At 38.9% G+C, this 15,720-nt stretch overlaps 1 protein-coding gene across 1 annotated transcript in view; it reads right to left on the reverse strand.

Moving 5' to 3' along the window:
* The window catches only part of ABCA10 (ATP binding cassette subfamily A member 10), a 69,174-nt gene extending 54,598 nt beyond the window's left edge, over positions 1-14,576 (reverse strand). The window contains 6 exon segments of the mRNA XM_029927694.1: positions 5,250-5,476; positions 7,702-7,805; positions 8,160-8,324; positions 10,745-10,949; positions 12,936-13,067; positions 14,422-14,576. Of these exon segments, the coding sequence (XP_029783554.1) occupies positions 5,250-5,476; positions 7,702-7,805; positions 8,160-8,324; positions 10,745-10,949; positions 12,936-13,031 (797 nt within the window). The 5' untranslated portion in view covers positions 13,032-13,067; positions 14,422-14,576.
* Between the last annotated feature and the right edge of the window lie 1,144 nt (positions 14,577-15,720).

The following is a 15,720-nucleotide window of genomic DNA, read 5'->3' on the forward strand; positions in this document are numbered from 1 at the left end:
AAACATGAAGATTAGTTAAGAAGAAAAGAAATGAGAAACAATGGACAATATTATGTTCAATGAATTAATAAGTATATTAGACATATATAAATTCCAAGGTATGTATAAAAACAAGAACCAACTCAAAGACAATTATTTTCTATAATACATGCTGTTGTCATTTATAAATCCCTAGATGGAATATAAAATGGTATAAACATTCTGGAAACCAGTTTGGCAGTTTCTTATGAAACTAAACTACCATGAAACCCAGAAATCATACCACTGGGCAAAATGAAAACTTATGTTCATATAAATACCAGGGCATCAATGTTCATAGCAGCTTCATTTATAAACTCTCAAACCGGAAACAACTCCTCTCTCTTTGAAAGGGTGAATGGCTAAACAGAGATATTGCTACTATGGAATAGTCCTCAGCAATAAAAAGGAGCAAACCATTGACAAATACAAACTTCGATGAAGCGCCAGGAAAATGTACTTAGTGGGGGAGGGGGGAAGCCCCAAAAGGTGATGAATCATGGGATTCCATTTATATAGCATTCTTGAAATGTCAAAATTATAGAAATGGTGAACAGATTAGTGGTTAGAGGTTAGGGATGGGAAATAAAGAAGAGAGTTGAATGTGGCCATAATAATAGAACAATGGAACTGTTCTGTATCTTATCTATGTCAATGTCCATAATGAAATTGTGATGTGATAGTTTTACAGGATGTTATCATTAGGGGAAACTGGGTAAAGGGGACATGTGACCCAGTTCTTCAAACTTAGTATGGGGGCACCTGAGTGGCTCAATTGGTTAAGCAACTGTCTCCATCTCAGGTCATGATCTCACAGTTTGTGAGTTCAAGCCCCAGGTAAGGCTCTGTGCTGACAGCTCAGAGCTTGGAGCCTGCTTCAGATTCTGTGTCTCCCTCTCTCTCTGTCTGTGTGTCTCTCTCAAAAATAAATAAACATTACAAATTTTTAAAAAACATATATGAATCAGGGCACCAGGGTGACTCAGTCAGTTGAGTGTCTGACTCTTGATTTCTCCTCAGGTCATGATCCCAGGATTGTGGAATTGAGCTCCTGTGGGACTCCGAGCTGAGTGTGGAGACTGCTTAAGATTTTCTTTCTCTCTGCCCCCTTCCCCTGCTTGCTCGCTCGCTCTCTCTCTCGCTCTCTCTCTCCAATAAAATTTTTAAAAACTGAGTATGAATCCACCCAAAATGAAAATGTTTAATTAGAAAAAATTGTAGTTACTTATAGAACTAAGACTACATGATGTTTTAATAGGAGAAAGTGTGGTTTGTATTCTGTTAGTATAGATGCGTAAACAATAATCAATTGGGGACATTGGGAGAGCATGTGGAAAAACAGTACTTCGTTTTCAGTTATGATACTGAAGTAGTACTATTACTATTGTTAGACCCATTACATGTATATTTGTGGATAAAACAAGCGAATAATTAGGGATATTCTAATCTTCACGTTCTCTGAATGTCTCAGTGCATAGGAAAGGAGATGCAGTAGTCATATGGGAGAGGTTGAATGTCCTACAACACTCTATTTGAATTGTAAGTATCAGTATGAATTCATAAGGTATTTATCTTTCATGGTGCATGTGTTATTCTATATATAAAATGTAGAATATATATCATTATTCCAACTCCTCTGCTGAGAAAGGCTAGAAATAATGACAAATCCAATAAATATCCAAAAAATATTTCTAGTATGCAATTCTCAAAACACTTTTTCCAACTAAAAGAAATCTTGCCACACAAAATAGCAAGGAATTTACTTGAAACAAAACAAAACAAAACAACCCACTTGGAGTCTGGTCAAAAACCTTTGACTCCCTTTTGCCAAAGGGACAATTTGGGTTTCAGTAAGAATATAATTACAGTGGCTTGAACCCTATTAGGTATGTTTATATCCATCAGTTTTTAATGGTATTTTAAAAAATCAGTCATCTTTGAAAAATGTTAGGGAAGCAGATAATTATTATCAAATAAAGGAAAAACTCAAGCAAAAAATTCCGTTTTCAGTCATTTGTCATTTGTTCTATCTCTTTGTTTTCCTGTTCCACCCTCTTAAAAAAAAATTGGCCCAAATGGGAGCTAATCGTAATTCATGTGTAGTTAAACCAAATTCTCTTAATTGTTAAGGCAATTATGGTTCATAGAATTGAAATTACTAGAATTTTACAGAACAGATATGAATGGCTATAAAGAGAGTGCTATAAATAATTCTTATGATCTAATCATAATGTTTTAGAGAAGAAATTACTCTCAGGATCCTTTGAAAATTCTGCATATTTTTTTGAAAATTCTGCATTCTTGAGCCTTATGTGGGTTAAATAGATCACAGCAAAATTTGTGCGTAATCAGGGAAAAAGTGGAAGAGGGTAAAATATACAAGAGTGTAGGGACTTTATAAGAAATATATCAGTTTTACTCCAATAACTGGGATGCCTGCATCTGGTAATGGTATTCTCCTGGAAGTTAGATTGTCAAAGCTGTACTTTTTTATGAATAATATTTCATTTAAAAAAAAGTCTCTTTTTCTTGCTTGTGAGGCTGTGGAGAAACAGGCACCCTCCTACACTGTTGGTGGGAATGTAAACTGGTGCAGCCGCTTTGGAAAACAGTGTGGAGGCTTCTCAAAAAACTATCGATAGAACTCCCCTATGACCCAGCAATAGCACAGCTAGGGATTTACCCAAAGGATACAGAAGTGCTGATGCATAGGAGCACATGTACCCCAATGTTCATAGCAGCTCTGTCAGCAATAGCCAAATCATGGAAAGAGCCTAAATGTCCATCACCTGATGAGTGGATCAAGAAGATGTGGTTTATCTATACAATGGAGTATTACATGGCAATGAGAAAGAATGAAATCTGGCCATTTGTAGCAAAGTGAATGGACCTCAGGGGTGTCATGCTCAGTGAAATAAGTCAGGCAGAGAAGAAGAGAAACCATATGTTTTCACTCATAGGTCTAACAGGAGAAACCTAACAGAGGACCATAGGGAGAGGAAGAGGGAAAGAGAGCTGGGGAGAGTGACGGGCACAAATCATGAGAGACTATTGAATACTGAAAATGAACCATGGACTGAAGGGGGAGGGGGAGGGAGAGAAGGGAGTCATGGTCATGGTCGGGGGTACTATGGGGAGAAGCACTAGGTGTTATATGGAAACCAATTTGACAATAAACTATTTTTAAAAATCTCTTTCCCTTGCTTTGATAAGAAAGAGGGTATAGAGATTATTTACAAACATTCTCCCCAGTAGCATGCAATACTAGCCAACTTTTAAAAATTTCTAGCCAATGTAAGCCCTGGTAACCTGGACAGATCTGTATCAGGAAAACTTTCTGCTGTGTTTTTTTTTTTTTTTCAATTTGAGGCACTTGGAAAGCTGGATCTACATGTAATGTTTCATTCAAAACCACTAAGGACAATGTGGTATGCATTTCTGTTGGCCCATTTCACTACCAGCTTTCTCTATCAAGGGAAGAATATCACCTTGACATGACTTATATAGACAGCGGCTAAAAGAAGAGAGTCTTCGTAGGTAAAAATCTTACCTTTTCTGTGCCTTGGTCTTCATATTTGTGAATAAGGATCATAGCACTAGGAACTGTGAGTTATCCCTGGAATACGTTAAGTTCAATGTTTGCTGTTATTACTGTTAGTATTGTATGCTGTCATCGCAAGGTGTATGGGAAAAGGGTCAATAGATACATGGAGAGAAAAAGTCATTTTACTATGCGCCTCATGCCTTATAAGCACCAACACTACCTGTGCTAGGCACTTAATTTTTTGGAAATTTTTTAACGTTTATTCATTTTTTTGAAAAAGAGAGAGAGTGCAAGCAGGGGAGGGGCAGCTGAGAGAGTGGGACAGAGGATCCGAAGCAGCTTCTGTGCTGATAGCACAGATCTTGACGCAGGGCTCAAACTCCCTAACTGGGAGATCATGACCTGAGTCAAAGTTGGACACTCAACCAATTGGGCCACCCAGGTGTCCCATTTACAAAAACTTTTAAATGTTTATTTATCTTGGGGAGAGAGAGAGACAGTCTGAAGGGGGGAGGGAGAAAGAGAGAGACAAAGTATCTGAAGCACGCTTCAGGCTCTGAGCTGTGAGCATAGAGCCAGACCCAAGGCTCGAACCCACGAACTGTGAGATCACGACCTGAGATGGAGTCAGATGGCATAACTGACTGAGCCCCCCAGGCACGCCTATGGTAAGTACTTTAAATTCACACTCTCATCTAATCTTTAGTCCCACCCAAAGAATATCTTTACTGACAATCTATTTGAATTGGTTTTAATAACATGGTGGTAAATTAGTTTACTGTTCAAATATTTCACTCCCTCTTTCCCTGTTTCACTTCCATGAAGAAATATAATTACCCATATCACTGATCTTGGGCTTGGCTATATGGCCTGTTTTGGCTTTGTGGTGGACAGAATATACTTCTTTGTCTCTTGACTTTGGATTTGTCCACATGACTTGCTTTGACAGATGGGATCTTATCAAATATGACTCAAGCAGGAGCTTGAAATGTGCGTGTGCAGTGAGACGTGCTCTCTTGCACTTCTGTGACTGGAGGAGAATGACACGTGGCCATGCTGCTGGCCCACGGAGGTGAGAGACACGTGGGCAGACTTGGATGCGACCGAAACTTGGATCCACACCCAGCCAAGCCCAGACTAGATCTGTCAGCCTCCAGCCATGCCACAGACAAATGAGAGGGAATGAATGAGTGTTGTTTGAGGTTACTGGGTTTTGGGGTGTTTATTTTTATTTATTTACCTTGAGAGAGAGTGAGAGAGCACACACGCATGCACAGGGAAAGGGCAGAGAGAAGGGGAGAGAGAATCCCAGGAAGACTCTGCACTTGTGGAGTCTGAGGTGGGGCCTGAACTCACAAAACACAAAATCACAACCTAAGCCAAAGTTGGACACTTAAATGACTGAGCCACTGAGGCACCCCATAGGTGTTTTTTTATGTGACATTTTTCTGGCACTAGCTAATTGGTACAAGCACCATATTTTCTATTCTTCAACTACGGGAAACATAAGGACAATCCAACTGATTTTCTACCACCAGCATCTTAAAATGTAATAGAAGTAAGTGAATTACTTGATTGAATGCATGCAAGAAAAACTGCTGACTGCATCTAACTTTCTTTTATAACCTAATGGGTTTCTCTTGTTTTTGAAGGTGCAATACACAGGGAAAGAAGCAACATAACTCACCAGAATGCGGACTCTCGGAGGCCCATCACGGCCATTAGCTTCTTAAACTTCTTTCTCTCCTTCGTGACATTTAATGACGTGAAGTATACAATAGAGGAGAAATAAACTATACAAACAAAAATAAACCACGTATTTACAGTTTCTCCATTAGAAATGAAAGATGGCGTCCTCATATTTATTCCAATAACTGATGCCAGCTTCTCCATCACAGAATGGTTTGTTGTGAGCTAAATTGGGATGTTAAACAAATGCACTGCATTAGCTCTAGAAAAACACATTAGCAAAAAAGGAAAATAGATTAGAAAACCGTACACATTTTGCATCTTCAATATTTACATATTTCCATCATTTTAAAATGTGGTGAACTCTGAATAGCATCACAGCAGTCTTGATGACTTTTGTTATTAATTGATATTATTTATAAGAGTTGTTTGAGAAATTGCTGGATTTCTCTCATGCCCAATATACTATGGTAGGTGATGGAGTAACAGCAGGGATCCAGACGAACACTCCTCACTCTCATGAAGCTTTACATTTCATGGTGGAGCAGAGAAGGGACGGGAGGTATCAGACAACTCACTGCACAACCAATTATTTGATGATAATTGAGTAACTGCCTTAACAGAGAAGTAGAGTGTGCTCTGAGATGAAACACAGGCAAGGCTACCCTGAAGAAATCACACTTATTTATATGATAATCTTACCTAAGTAAAGCTTGGGCGGGGGAGAGTTGAGGATAGAAAAGAAAAATCTAGGCAGAGGAAACCACATACGCAAAGTGTAGAACTTGGGAGGCACAGGAGAGAGGTCCTGGGAGCAAAACTGATGGAGAGAGAGTGAGGGAGGGAGCGTTGGAGAAAAAGAGGGAGAGAGAAAAAGATGGGGCTAAGGAAATAAACGACTCCCAGAGTTCAGGCAAAAGGTGGTGATGACTTGGACAGTGCTGGTGGTGGAGCTAAGTACATTAGAATAAACAGGGCTGGATGAGAGATTGGCTGTAATGGGGAATTCTCTGGAAATTCCTCAGTTTCTATTTGGTCACCTAGGTGGGTAGTTTTGGCATTCACTGAGATAGCAAAATTGTTAAAAAGGCTCAGTCACATTGAGACAAATACTCATATTCCATTTAGAACATACTAGTCTGAATTGCTTAGGAAGCATCAAAGTAAAGATATTTGGCAAACAGTCAGATACATGGAATGAGAGCAGAGGTTAGCAAACTATGGTCCATGACCAAGTCTGGTCTACTGCTTGTTTTTGTAAATAAAGTTTTATTGGGATGGAGCCATGCTCATTTCTTTATGTATTGTCTATGGCTGCTTTCACATTACAACAGCTGAGTTCAGTAGGTGACACAGTAAATGTTTGGTCCCCAGCGCCTACAATATTTACGATCTGGCCCCTTACAGAAAGTTTACGGGGTGCTGGAATGGCTTAGTTGGTTAAGCATCCAACTTCAGCTCAGGTCATGATCTCATGGTTCATGAGTTCAAGCCCTGCATTGGGCTCTTTGCTGATTGCTCAAAAGCCTAGAGCCTGCTTCAGATTCTGGGCCTCCCTCTCTCTGCCCCTGCCCTGCTCATGCCTCTCTCTCTCTCAAAAGTAAATAAACATTAAAAAAAATTAGAGTAAGTTTGCTGGTCTGCAAGTTGAAGTAGGGTTATTAGAGCCAGCAGCCTGTAAACTGTAATTAAAATTATGGAAAATGAACAACATTGTTTAGAGAAAGAACAGAGGTTGGAGAAAGATGCCTAGGTTAGAACCTTGTGAAACTATAGATACAAAGAAGCGTGAGTGTGAAGTTAGAGACACTGGTGAGGAGACTGGGAAGGAAGGGCTAGGGAAGACCAGGAAGACTATCTTACTTAGTTAAAAGATCAAGTAAGATAAGGGTGAAAAATGTCAGTCATTAATTGACATGGGAATTGTTACTGACCTAAGAAAATGACATTTTCAGGGACAGAAATCATTCTGAGTTGAGTGGGGCCTACAGGAAGGCAATTCTTTCAAGAAACTTAGCTGTTAAAAGGAGAGAGCTAGAGTGTACTTGTCTGAGGAAGAAATAAGGAAAGGTCTTAATATGTGAAGAAATTAATAATTGTAAATCCCAAAGAGAAGACTCTAGAGGAAAGGGGGAAGGTGAAGTAAGAGGAGACAAACGGGAAAACCCATTGTGCAACCTTCCTGATAATGCTGGAAGGAGCAGGATTCACCTGTGAGTGGAGGAAAGCCGTCAGAGACCAGGTAGCAGGAAAAGGATGGGCAGAGTGGTCATGGGGCTATAGTTTAACAGGGTTTGTGTTGGGAAATCGGGATATTCCCATCTGTCAGCTTCTTTTGCTCTGAGAATAAGAAGCGGAGTATAATCTCCTAGGAGTGTAGGGCTGAGGCAGCAGAAGGCAGGGAGACAATAATGAAGACACAAAACAGATCACTTAAGTTGGGCACTTACTTCTATAATTGCAGCATTAATTGCAGTTTGAAAAGCCACAAATCCTTGTTGCCAGTATCTTGTCACGTAACAAGAAATTTCATCATGCATGTACCAACAGTGTTCTTCAAGGAAAGACAAAAACATGCCCGTCATTATGCAATGCAATCAGTCAATGGGATTACAACCTTTCACTTCAGCTCTGGAGTGAAATAGCTACACGCTGCTCAGAGCCCACGGTTATAGAATCTAGAGCATTTTTAAAGCATTCTGTGAAACTAGCAGAAAGAAGCGCATGGCCAAAGAAGCATGGTGGCCCAAATCATTGGACTTATCCTACAGGAAAGGCTGATCACTAAGTTCAAGAATAAAAAGTATATTACCTCTTTTCTTGATTTGATCACTGTTTCTATCAGTCGTTCCCAAATAGGGATTTGATAAAGCAGCAAAAAAGATTGCATCAGTTCTTCTATAGTTACCTGAGTGTTCAGCGTGTTCTTCTCTAACTGGGACTCTATATTCCCAATTAAACTTCAGCTGATATGAAAAAATATCATGAAACACAACTCCCACCACATCATGATGGCTTTCTGAAAGTACTGTATCCATCATTTCTTTCTCAACAACCTCAAGCGTTTTTCTTCCTGCCGCACATGAAAAAATATAAATAATCATATCAACTCAGTACTAGAGAATGCAAAACCATGTTGTAATTGTTTATTGGCATCACATACTATAGCTAAGCAGGTGCCTCTAAGGTAGCTACCGAAAATCCTTTCTATTCTGTTATGCTCAATGTAAATATGTGAAAACATGTAAATGACATTATGTCTTTTAAAAATTATTTGCAGGGGCACCTGGGTGGCTCAGTCAGTTGAGCGTCCCACTTCAGCTCAGGTCATGATCTGGAGATTTGTGAGTTCAAGCCCCGGGTCGGACTCTGTGCTGACAGCTTGGAGCCTGGAGCCTGCTTCAGATTCTGTGTCTCCCTCTCTCCCTCTCTGCCCCTCTTCTGATTGCACTCTGTCTCTCTCAAAAATAAATAAATACTTTTAAAAAACCCATTTGCAGCATTTTTTAGTGTGATCCCATTTTAATAAAGAAACTGAATCTGTGTGCCTATACGTATGTACACCTATATACATAACCAGGTGTGTGGCTGTATACATCTTATCCTAAAAAAATATACACACATTTAAATGGGAGGTACGGCAGGGGAGGAAGTTTTGGCTAGAATAAGGGCGAAAGCTCTCCTTTTTTTGTTGTTGTTGTTTTTTGTATTGCTTCGCTCTTGGGGGGTGGCTATCACCTTGATGATTAAAATAATTAAAATGTTAAAAAGAAAAAATACGTAAAATAATCAATAAAACTTCTTGAAAATTTGGTGGGTTTTTTTTCCTGCTAATTTCTATCACATGAAAATACTATGGCAGGAGAAATAGACTGCCTGCAAATAATCAGAGTAAAGTTACAGTCCGCCTACAGGCTCTTCAGAGTCAAGAACACTCTAAGAATTAAGCTCATAATGTTCATAAGGGATGAGTTTCTAATCTGCAGAAGTAATCCATCCAGTAAGTGGTTAATTAACCCATTACTAGTGGAAGCTCTGCAAATCTCTGAAGTCCAATTTATGGCATCCTTTTCAAATGCTTTCTTATACTATCACGTAGTATGTTCTAAAATTTTTATTAATTTTAACACAGTACTTAAAGCTCACTCAGGATGATGTCTGCCTGAAAGAGGAAAACATATTCATTTTCATTTTCATATCTTTCCAAACATGGAGTAAGGCTGTGAAATTTTTTTAATTAAAAAATGTTTTAACGTTTATTTATCTTAGAGAGAGAGAGAGACCAAGCACAAGCAGGGGAGGGGCAGACGGAGAGGGAGACACAGAATCTGAAGCAGGCCCCAGGCTCTGAGCTGTCAGCACTCAGCCCGACGCTGGGCTCAAACTCACAAGCCATGAGATCATGACCTGAGACAAAGTCGGACACTTAACTGAGCCACCCAGGCACTCCAAGGCTGTGGAATTTTTATGAGGACAATGCTAATTTCGCTGATTTTCTCTAGGGGCATACAAACACTGCCAAGATCCAAACATGAGTATTTGGGCTAAACAGCACGAGTCAGACAAAGGTAGAATGAGGTGGCGTGAGAGGAGCCGCGACTGGAACAGGCTGGCGTGGTGGCCGAGCTGTGGGCTTCGATTAGAAAAGGACAGATGGACATCAAGGAGCCATGAGACTCAAGGACTAAAAGTAGCAGAGAGCTGGGGTGCCTGCATGGCTCAATTCGTTAAGCGCCTGACTCGGAATGTTGATTCAGGTCATGATCTTACAGTTTGTGAGATCGAGCCCCCCCCACCACCCGTGATAGCGTGGAGCCTGCTTGGGATTCTCTCTCTCCATTTCTCTTTGCCCCTCCCCAACTCCCACATTCTCTCTCAAAATAAGTAAATAAACATTAAAAAAAAAAAAAGGCAGCAAAGAGCCTGCACTGTGCAGGTGGGGAGACTAGTCCGTGTGGCTTTTGTAAATGCTTTCCGAGTTAAAAAGAGATGTGGTAAGTGACCAAATGGGGGAGGCCTGGAAAACCAGATCAGGGTAGAATGAACCCTGGTCAGTCAGAGCACATGGCCAGTGTGGGTAAGGGTCAGAGATCCAGGAGCTGCCATGAAGGATCACAAAACAGAAGAAAGTGGTCAGGGATGAAATCATCTAGGATATGGTTCAAACTTATTTTCCTATTCCCACCTACCTCTTTGGCGTACACATCATCTACTAATGATGACTCACAACAGCACAGATTTCAAGGGTGAGAGGAGTGAAGGGAGTGTGTGTGATTTGAAAAGCCCCTGGTTAAGTCTATTTCACTTCTTACCCACTTACCCTCACCTGTAACCCCACAACAACCCCTACATGGCATGTGGAATAAAGGTCCTTGTCCCAGTTGAGAACTACTGACCCATACATAGGGCTGAGCAAATAAACTCAATTTGCACAGCAAACTTAAACATGTACGGGTTGCATAATAATGAAACATTGGTCATTGGGCAACACACCTTTCATAAACGAAGCCAAAGACATCTTCTCCATTATCCTCTGGGTCATGTTAGTGACTGGGGTGTATGCCACCACCAGGTCAGAGTCATTAAATTCATCCACACGTCCCAGGATATGAGGAGGTTGCTCAGGAAGATGGGTAGCTCTGAAGGATTCTGAGAAGATGCACAGATATAGCCCCACAAGCAATGCTATGGTCCATTCCTTCAGTACACGAAAGAAAAATGAGCCAAGTTATAATGTGATCCAGATATCAAGAAACACATTTTAAGACACAAAGTATTATCAGTGAGCATTGAATTTCATTTCTCTCTCCAATTTTTGCCTTCCCCAAATACTAATTTCAAAAACTTACAACTTTGAGATCATATCACATATGCCCAGGGAGCGTCTGAGTGGCTCAGTTGGTTGATCAGGTCATGATCTCACAGTTGGTGATTTCAAGCTCTGCACTGGGCTCTGTTCTGACAGCTCAAAGCCTGGAGCCTGCTTCAGATTCTGTATCTCCCTCTCTCTCTGCCCCTCCTCCACTCATGGTCTGCCTCTCTCTCTTTCAAAAGTATAAATAAACATTAAAAGCATAAAAGAATACACCATTGATCTTAACCCACTAATACAGCACCCCTAATAGTGACCACTCTTGATTACATGCCCTCACAGGTGATGCAATGTAACTGCATAGCATCACATATGAGATATTCCTGCCAAAAATGTTCAACCAGAAGCTAATTCTGTCTTTCAACCTAATTTTCTGCTTAAAGAAATGTAAAAAGCAGAGGAATGAATTAAATGACAGGATGAAGTAGCAATCAGATATAGAACATGAATATTCATAAGATATGAGATGGTCTCATTGGTTCCTGGCTCATCAAAACCAACTTTAAATGCATTTTTTCATGAAATTTTAGAAAATTGAATTTGAGTTGATTATATGCAATTTTGGCTAATTTTGTGAAGTGTATTAATGGCTATGTAGAATAGGTCTTTAATTTTTGTAGATTCTAGCTGAAGTATTTTTTAAATGCTTATTATTTTTTGAGAGAGAGACAGAGTGTAAGTGGGGGAGGGCAGAGAGAGAGGGAGACACAGAATCCAAAGCAGGCTTCAGGCTCTGAGCTGTCAGTACAGAACTCAATGTGGGGCCTGAACTCACGAACCATGAGATCATGACCTGAGCTGAAGTCAGAAGCCCAACTGACTGAGCCACCCAGGTGCCCCATATCTTAAAGAGGAGAGACACAGAGATGAAGAAGGCAAAGATGGCAAAAGGTTAAACCTCATCAAGCCTGGGTTATGGGTGAATAGGAGAAGATGTGGCTTTATTCTACCAGTATTTCTACATTTTGAGATTTAAAATATTTTTGATAAGTTTCCTTTGAAATTCTGATTAAGTGATTATTCTAAATGCACTCTTCATCAATACAGCAGCTAAAAATACTAGAGCTGAATTGTTTCAAAAGCTATCGCAGAGAAAGTAAACAATGATGTGAACTCTGCTAACTCCCAGCGAAATGTTATTCTCTGTATTTAAACAGAATACAGCCTCAATGTGGCCAAGGCAGCCCCAGATACACCTCAAGGTAACATTTAGCAAATGTCTTCACTCTAATGTCTATGCTGTTATGCTAGGAACTCAACAGAATGCAAAGATACAATCAGAGATCTGGCTACTCCCTGAAGCCACTCTGTGTTTATGAAAAGCATAGTCTCGAAGAGATCCCAAAAATATTCCCTAATTTTTCCTCATAGATTTTTCTCCCAGCCTTCCTAATTAATAGAATCTTAACTAAAATGTGCCCAGTAGAGTAAAATGGTTTACTCATTTAAAATCTATTTCATTTTGCCTAACTTGTTTCATGTCCCCCATAACACTGAAGTTGACTCAAAGTAAATCAGAACAAACGCCACAAGATCCAAATGGATTAATTATTTGGAGAATGGCTAATTCTAGTCAATGAAACATTACTTTGTTTGAGTCCTTTAGTTAAATCTCATCAATTTGCCGTAAGTAGTATCCTTTTCTGCAATATATCTTATACCCTATTCTGCAATATTTGCAAAATATTATATTTAGAACTCCAATTCAACTAGCCTGTGGAGCGTGAATATAAAAAAGCAATATTCATAGCATGATACTAAATGATGGTTTTCATTTACTAAATAAGGAAAAATAGACATTGTGACCCATACCGATAGGCTCTCTTTCTTCATTCTCCAGTTTTTAAGAAAATTCTTGTATAAAAGGGCCTGGGTTTGTTGATACACACTTATCTTTTTTTTAATCATTTTCTCCTGTTCGTGGAGAGAGAAGGTGACTAGTAACTAGAAGAAAAAAAAAAAAAGACCAAAGACCAAAATAAGCCCAGATACTTTAAGCTTCTGAACACTTTGAAAAAGTAGTTTCAACTGCACTAACTTGATGCTTTATTTGACTCTGCAGAAACACATGTAGTAGGGTTTTTTTTTAAAGAGTATGAATTATTAACAAATGTAAATTATCTTGTCAGCTGGTTAAGTATTTCCAGGCTCTCATGGCTCTGGGTGATGACGGTGGCAGTATAGGAGGTTTTTTTCTCTCTTGTCTCAAAAGTAACTTTTTTTCTGCCAAATCTCAACATTACAATAATCTAAAGTATATCAGGGGAGAAGATGCTAGTGATGTTTAGATTTCAAAAAACACTTTGCTCTTTACTTAAAGAAAAAAAGTATAACAGGAATAAAACTATATCATTTTGTTTTGTTTTGTTTTTGGTTTGTTTTGTCAGAGAATTGTCCACAGGCAGTCTGCACTTCAAATGGTACACTTCTGCATGCTTGTTTAATATCTAATGTCTAGAGAACTACTTATTTAATATCAAGGAAACAACTTCGTAAAGCAAAGTCGAATAACAATGATAGTCATTCTTAGAACCCAAAGAGCTAATTTCTTCTCTTAAATTCATGAGTCCCCTCTTATGGAGTAAGAATGTAAGACAGATACAAAAGAAAACCAAAAACATGTGAGTGGATATGTATTGAAGTAATTGATATGTAGATGACCACGATGTATGATAGGGATCCTTCTGCATTGTCAATGTGAAATTCCAGAGACTGGAATTTGGCCAGTATCAGAACTCTGGTTGTTTAAATTAATTTGAGTAAATGTTGATGTTAGACATAATTACAGTGTTCAGAGAACTTGCTCCATTTCTGTTTTTTGATGAAAGAAAAGGTAAAGCTACCAAATATCAAAATAATCTATAAATTCTAACTTGAGAAAGTTTCTAAGTCAAACATTCATCTTCACCGTATGGTTACAGAGGTCTGTTTGAATAGCTCAGGAAGCTACCCACAAAGACATTGTAGAAGAAAAAAAGAAGCCACGGGGAAAAGTAACCTGTTCTAATGCCCATACATTCCCAAGAAGTAAAACTTGGCAAATTCTCAAAAAGCTAATAATCAGAGAAGTATAAAGCTGACCCCCCCCGAAGATTATATTTGTACACACATCTGAGTCTCTTTTCCATTTTACTATCATACTAAAATACTATATAACCGAGTCTTAAAAATTAAATCACTCATCTGGTCTACAATATAAAGCACAATAATTTAGGAATATCAGAACAATAAAATAATTTCAACAATGTCAATCAAAAGGTTTGACATTGGTCCTAGGTCTACTTTATGCCTTACTTACCTCATGCAAAGTGGAATGCAATTTGACTTACTGTCAGGACAACCTCTGATTCACTGTTTTCTTTTTGTCTAGAAGAACAGCTAAGAATCCTTCAAAAGCTCTTCTGCAAATGTTTTCCTCTTTTAAAACTGTTTTTGCTCTGTTTGGCCTCTGAAAACGGGCCACAGCCTGTGTGTAAAAAGCCTGCCAAATGTTCTTTACTTGATAAGTTGGTTTTTGGTTTTTGTTTCTTGTCCAATTACTCTGTGGGGAGTATGTAGTTGTGGATGGTTGGCTAAGCACAGCACGTGGTATTTGTTTATTGTTCTTTCTGGCATTCACAAAAAAATGATCAGATTCTAAAAGGAAGAAAATAACCCCACGGCGTTGAGCAAGTCTCTATGAGCTTTTAAGGACTGAAAATTAGATACCCAAGTCAAAAAAAAAAAAAGAGCAGATTATAAAGAAAGGAAGTTGGGGAGAGCAAGGGAAAACAAGGCACAATCATCCCAGAAATCAGAATAATTCATATGACGAGTCTTCACCTAAAACTTAACTGCACTTCAGCTAAATGACCCCTGGTACATGACTGGGTTCCTATGTGTTAGAAAGTATGTGAAGGGCTTATAATAAATGTCCATATTTACTATTAAAAATAAACCTATGAAGTATGAAGTATTAAGTATGAGTTTCTTATACACCTTAATACAAGGTCAAAAGTATGACCACATATTCATAATTGACAAGAATTCTTTCTTTCATCTTTATCTTATCGTATCAAGTTTGTAGTTTGTTGTTGTGAACATTTTATATTAACATAATAAAACATGTACATAATGTAGATAGTTTAAAAAATTAAATTCACAGGGTGCCTGGGTGGTCAGTTAAGTGTCTGCCTTCAGCGCAGGTCGTGATCTCACAGTTTGTGAGTTTGAGCCCCACATTGGGCTCGCTATCAGCACAGGGCCGGCTGTAACTCCTCTTTCCCCTCTCTCCTCTTTTGCTCTTAAAAATAATCTTAAAAAATGTTTGTTAAAAGGCTTTTAAAAAATTAAATTTACACACATCCATGAAGAGTAGTCAAAATAATTTTACTAATAAAGTCCTGGGGGCACCCTGACTGGTTCAGTTGGTCGAGCGTCTGACTCTTGATAGGAGGGTCATGAGTTCTAGCCCCTCACTGGGCATGGAGGAGAAGAAGAAGAAGAAGTAAAATTCTAAGATGTAGGAACACTGCTCTGGATGTGGGATTTCTTGTATATGAGGTATGTACAGCTTTATCTTTATTAATGTTGTCAACCTGCTGTCCAAAAGTTTTAT

Source organism: Suricata suricatta, chromosome 17 (assembly GCF_006229205.1).
Source record: "Suricata suricatta isolate VVHF042 chromosome 17, meerkat_22Aug2017_6uvM2_HiC, whole genome shotgun sequence".
NCBI lineage: Eukaryota > Metazoa > Chordata > Mammalia > Carnivora > Herpestidae > Suricata > Suricata suricatta.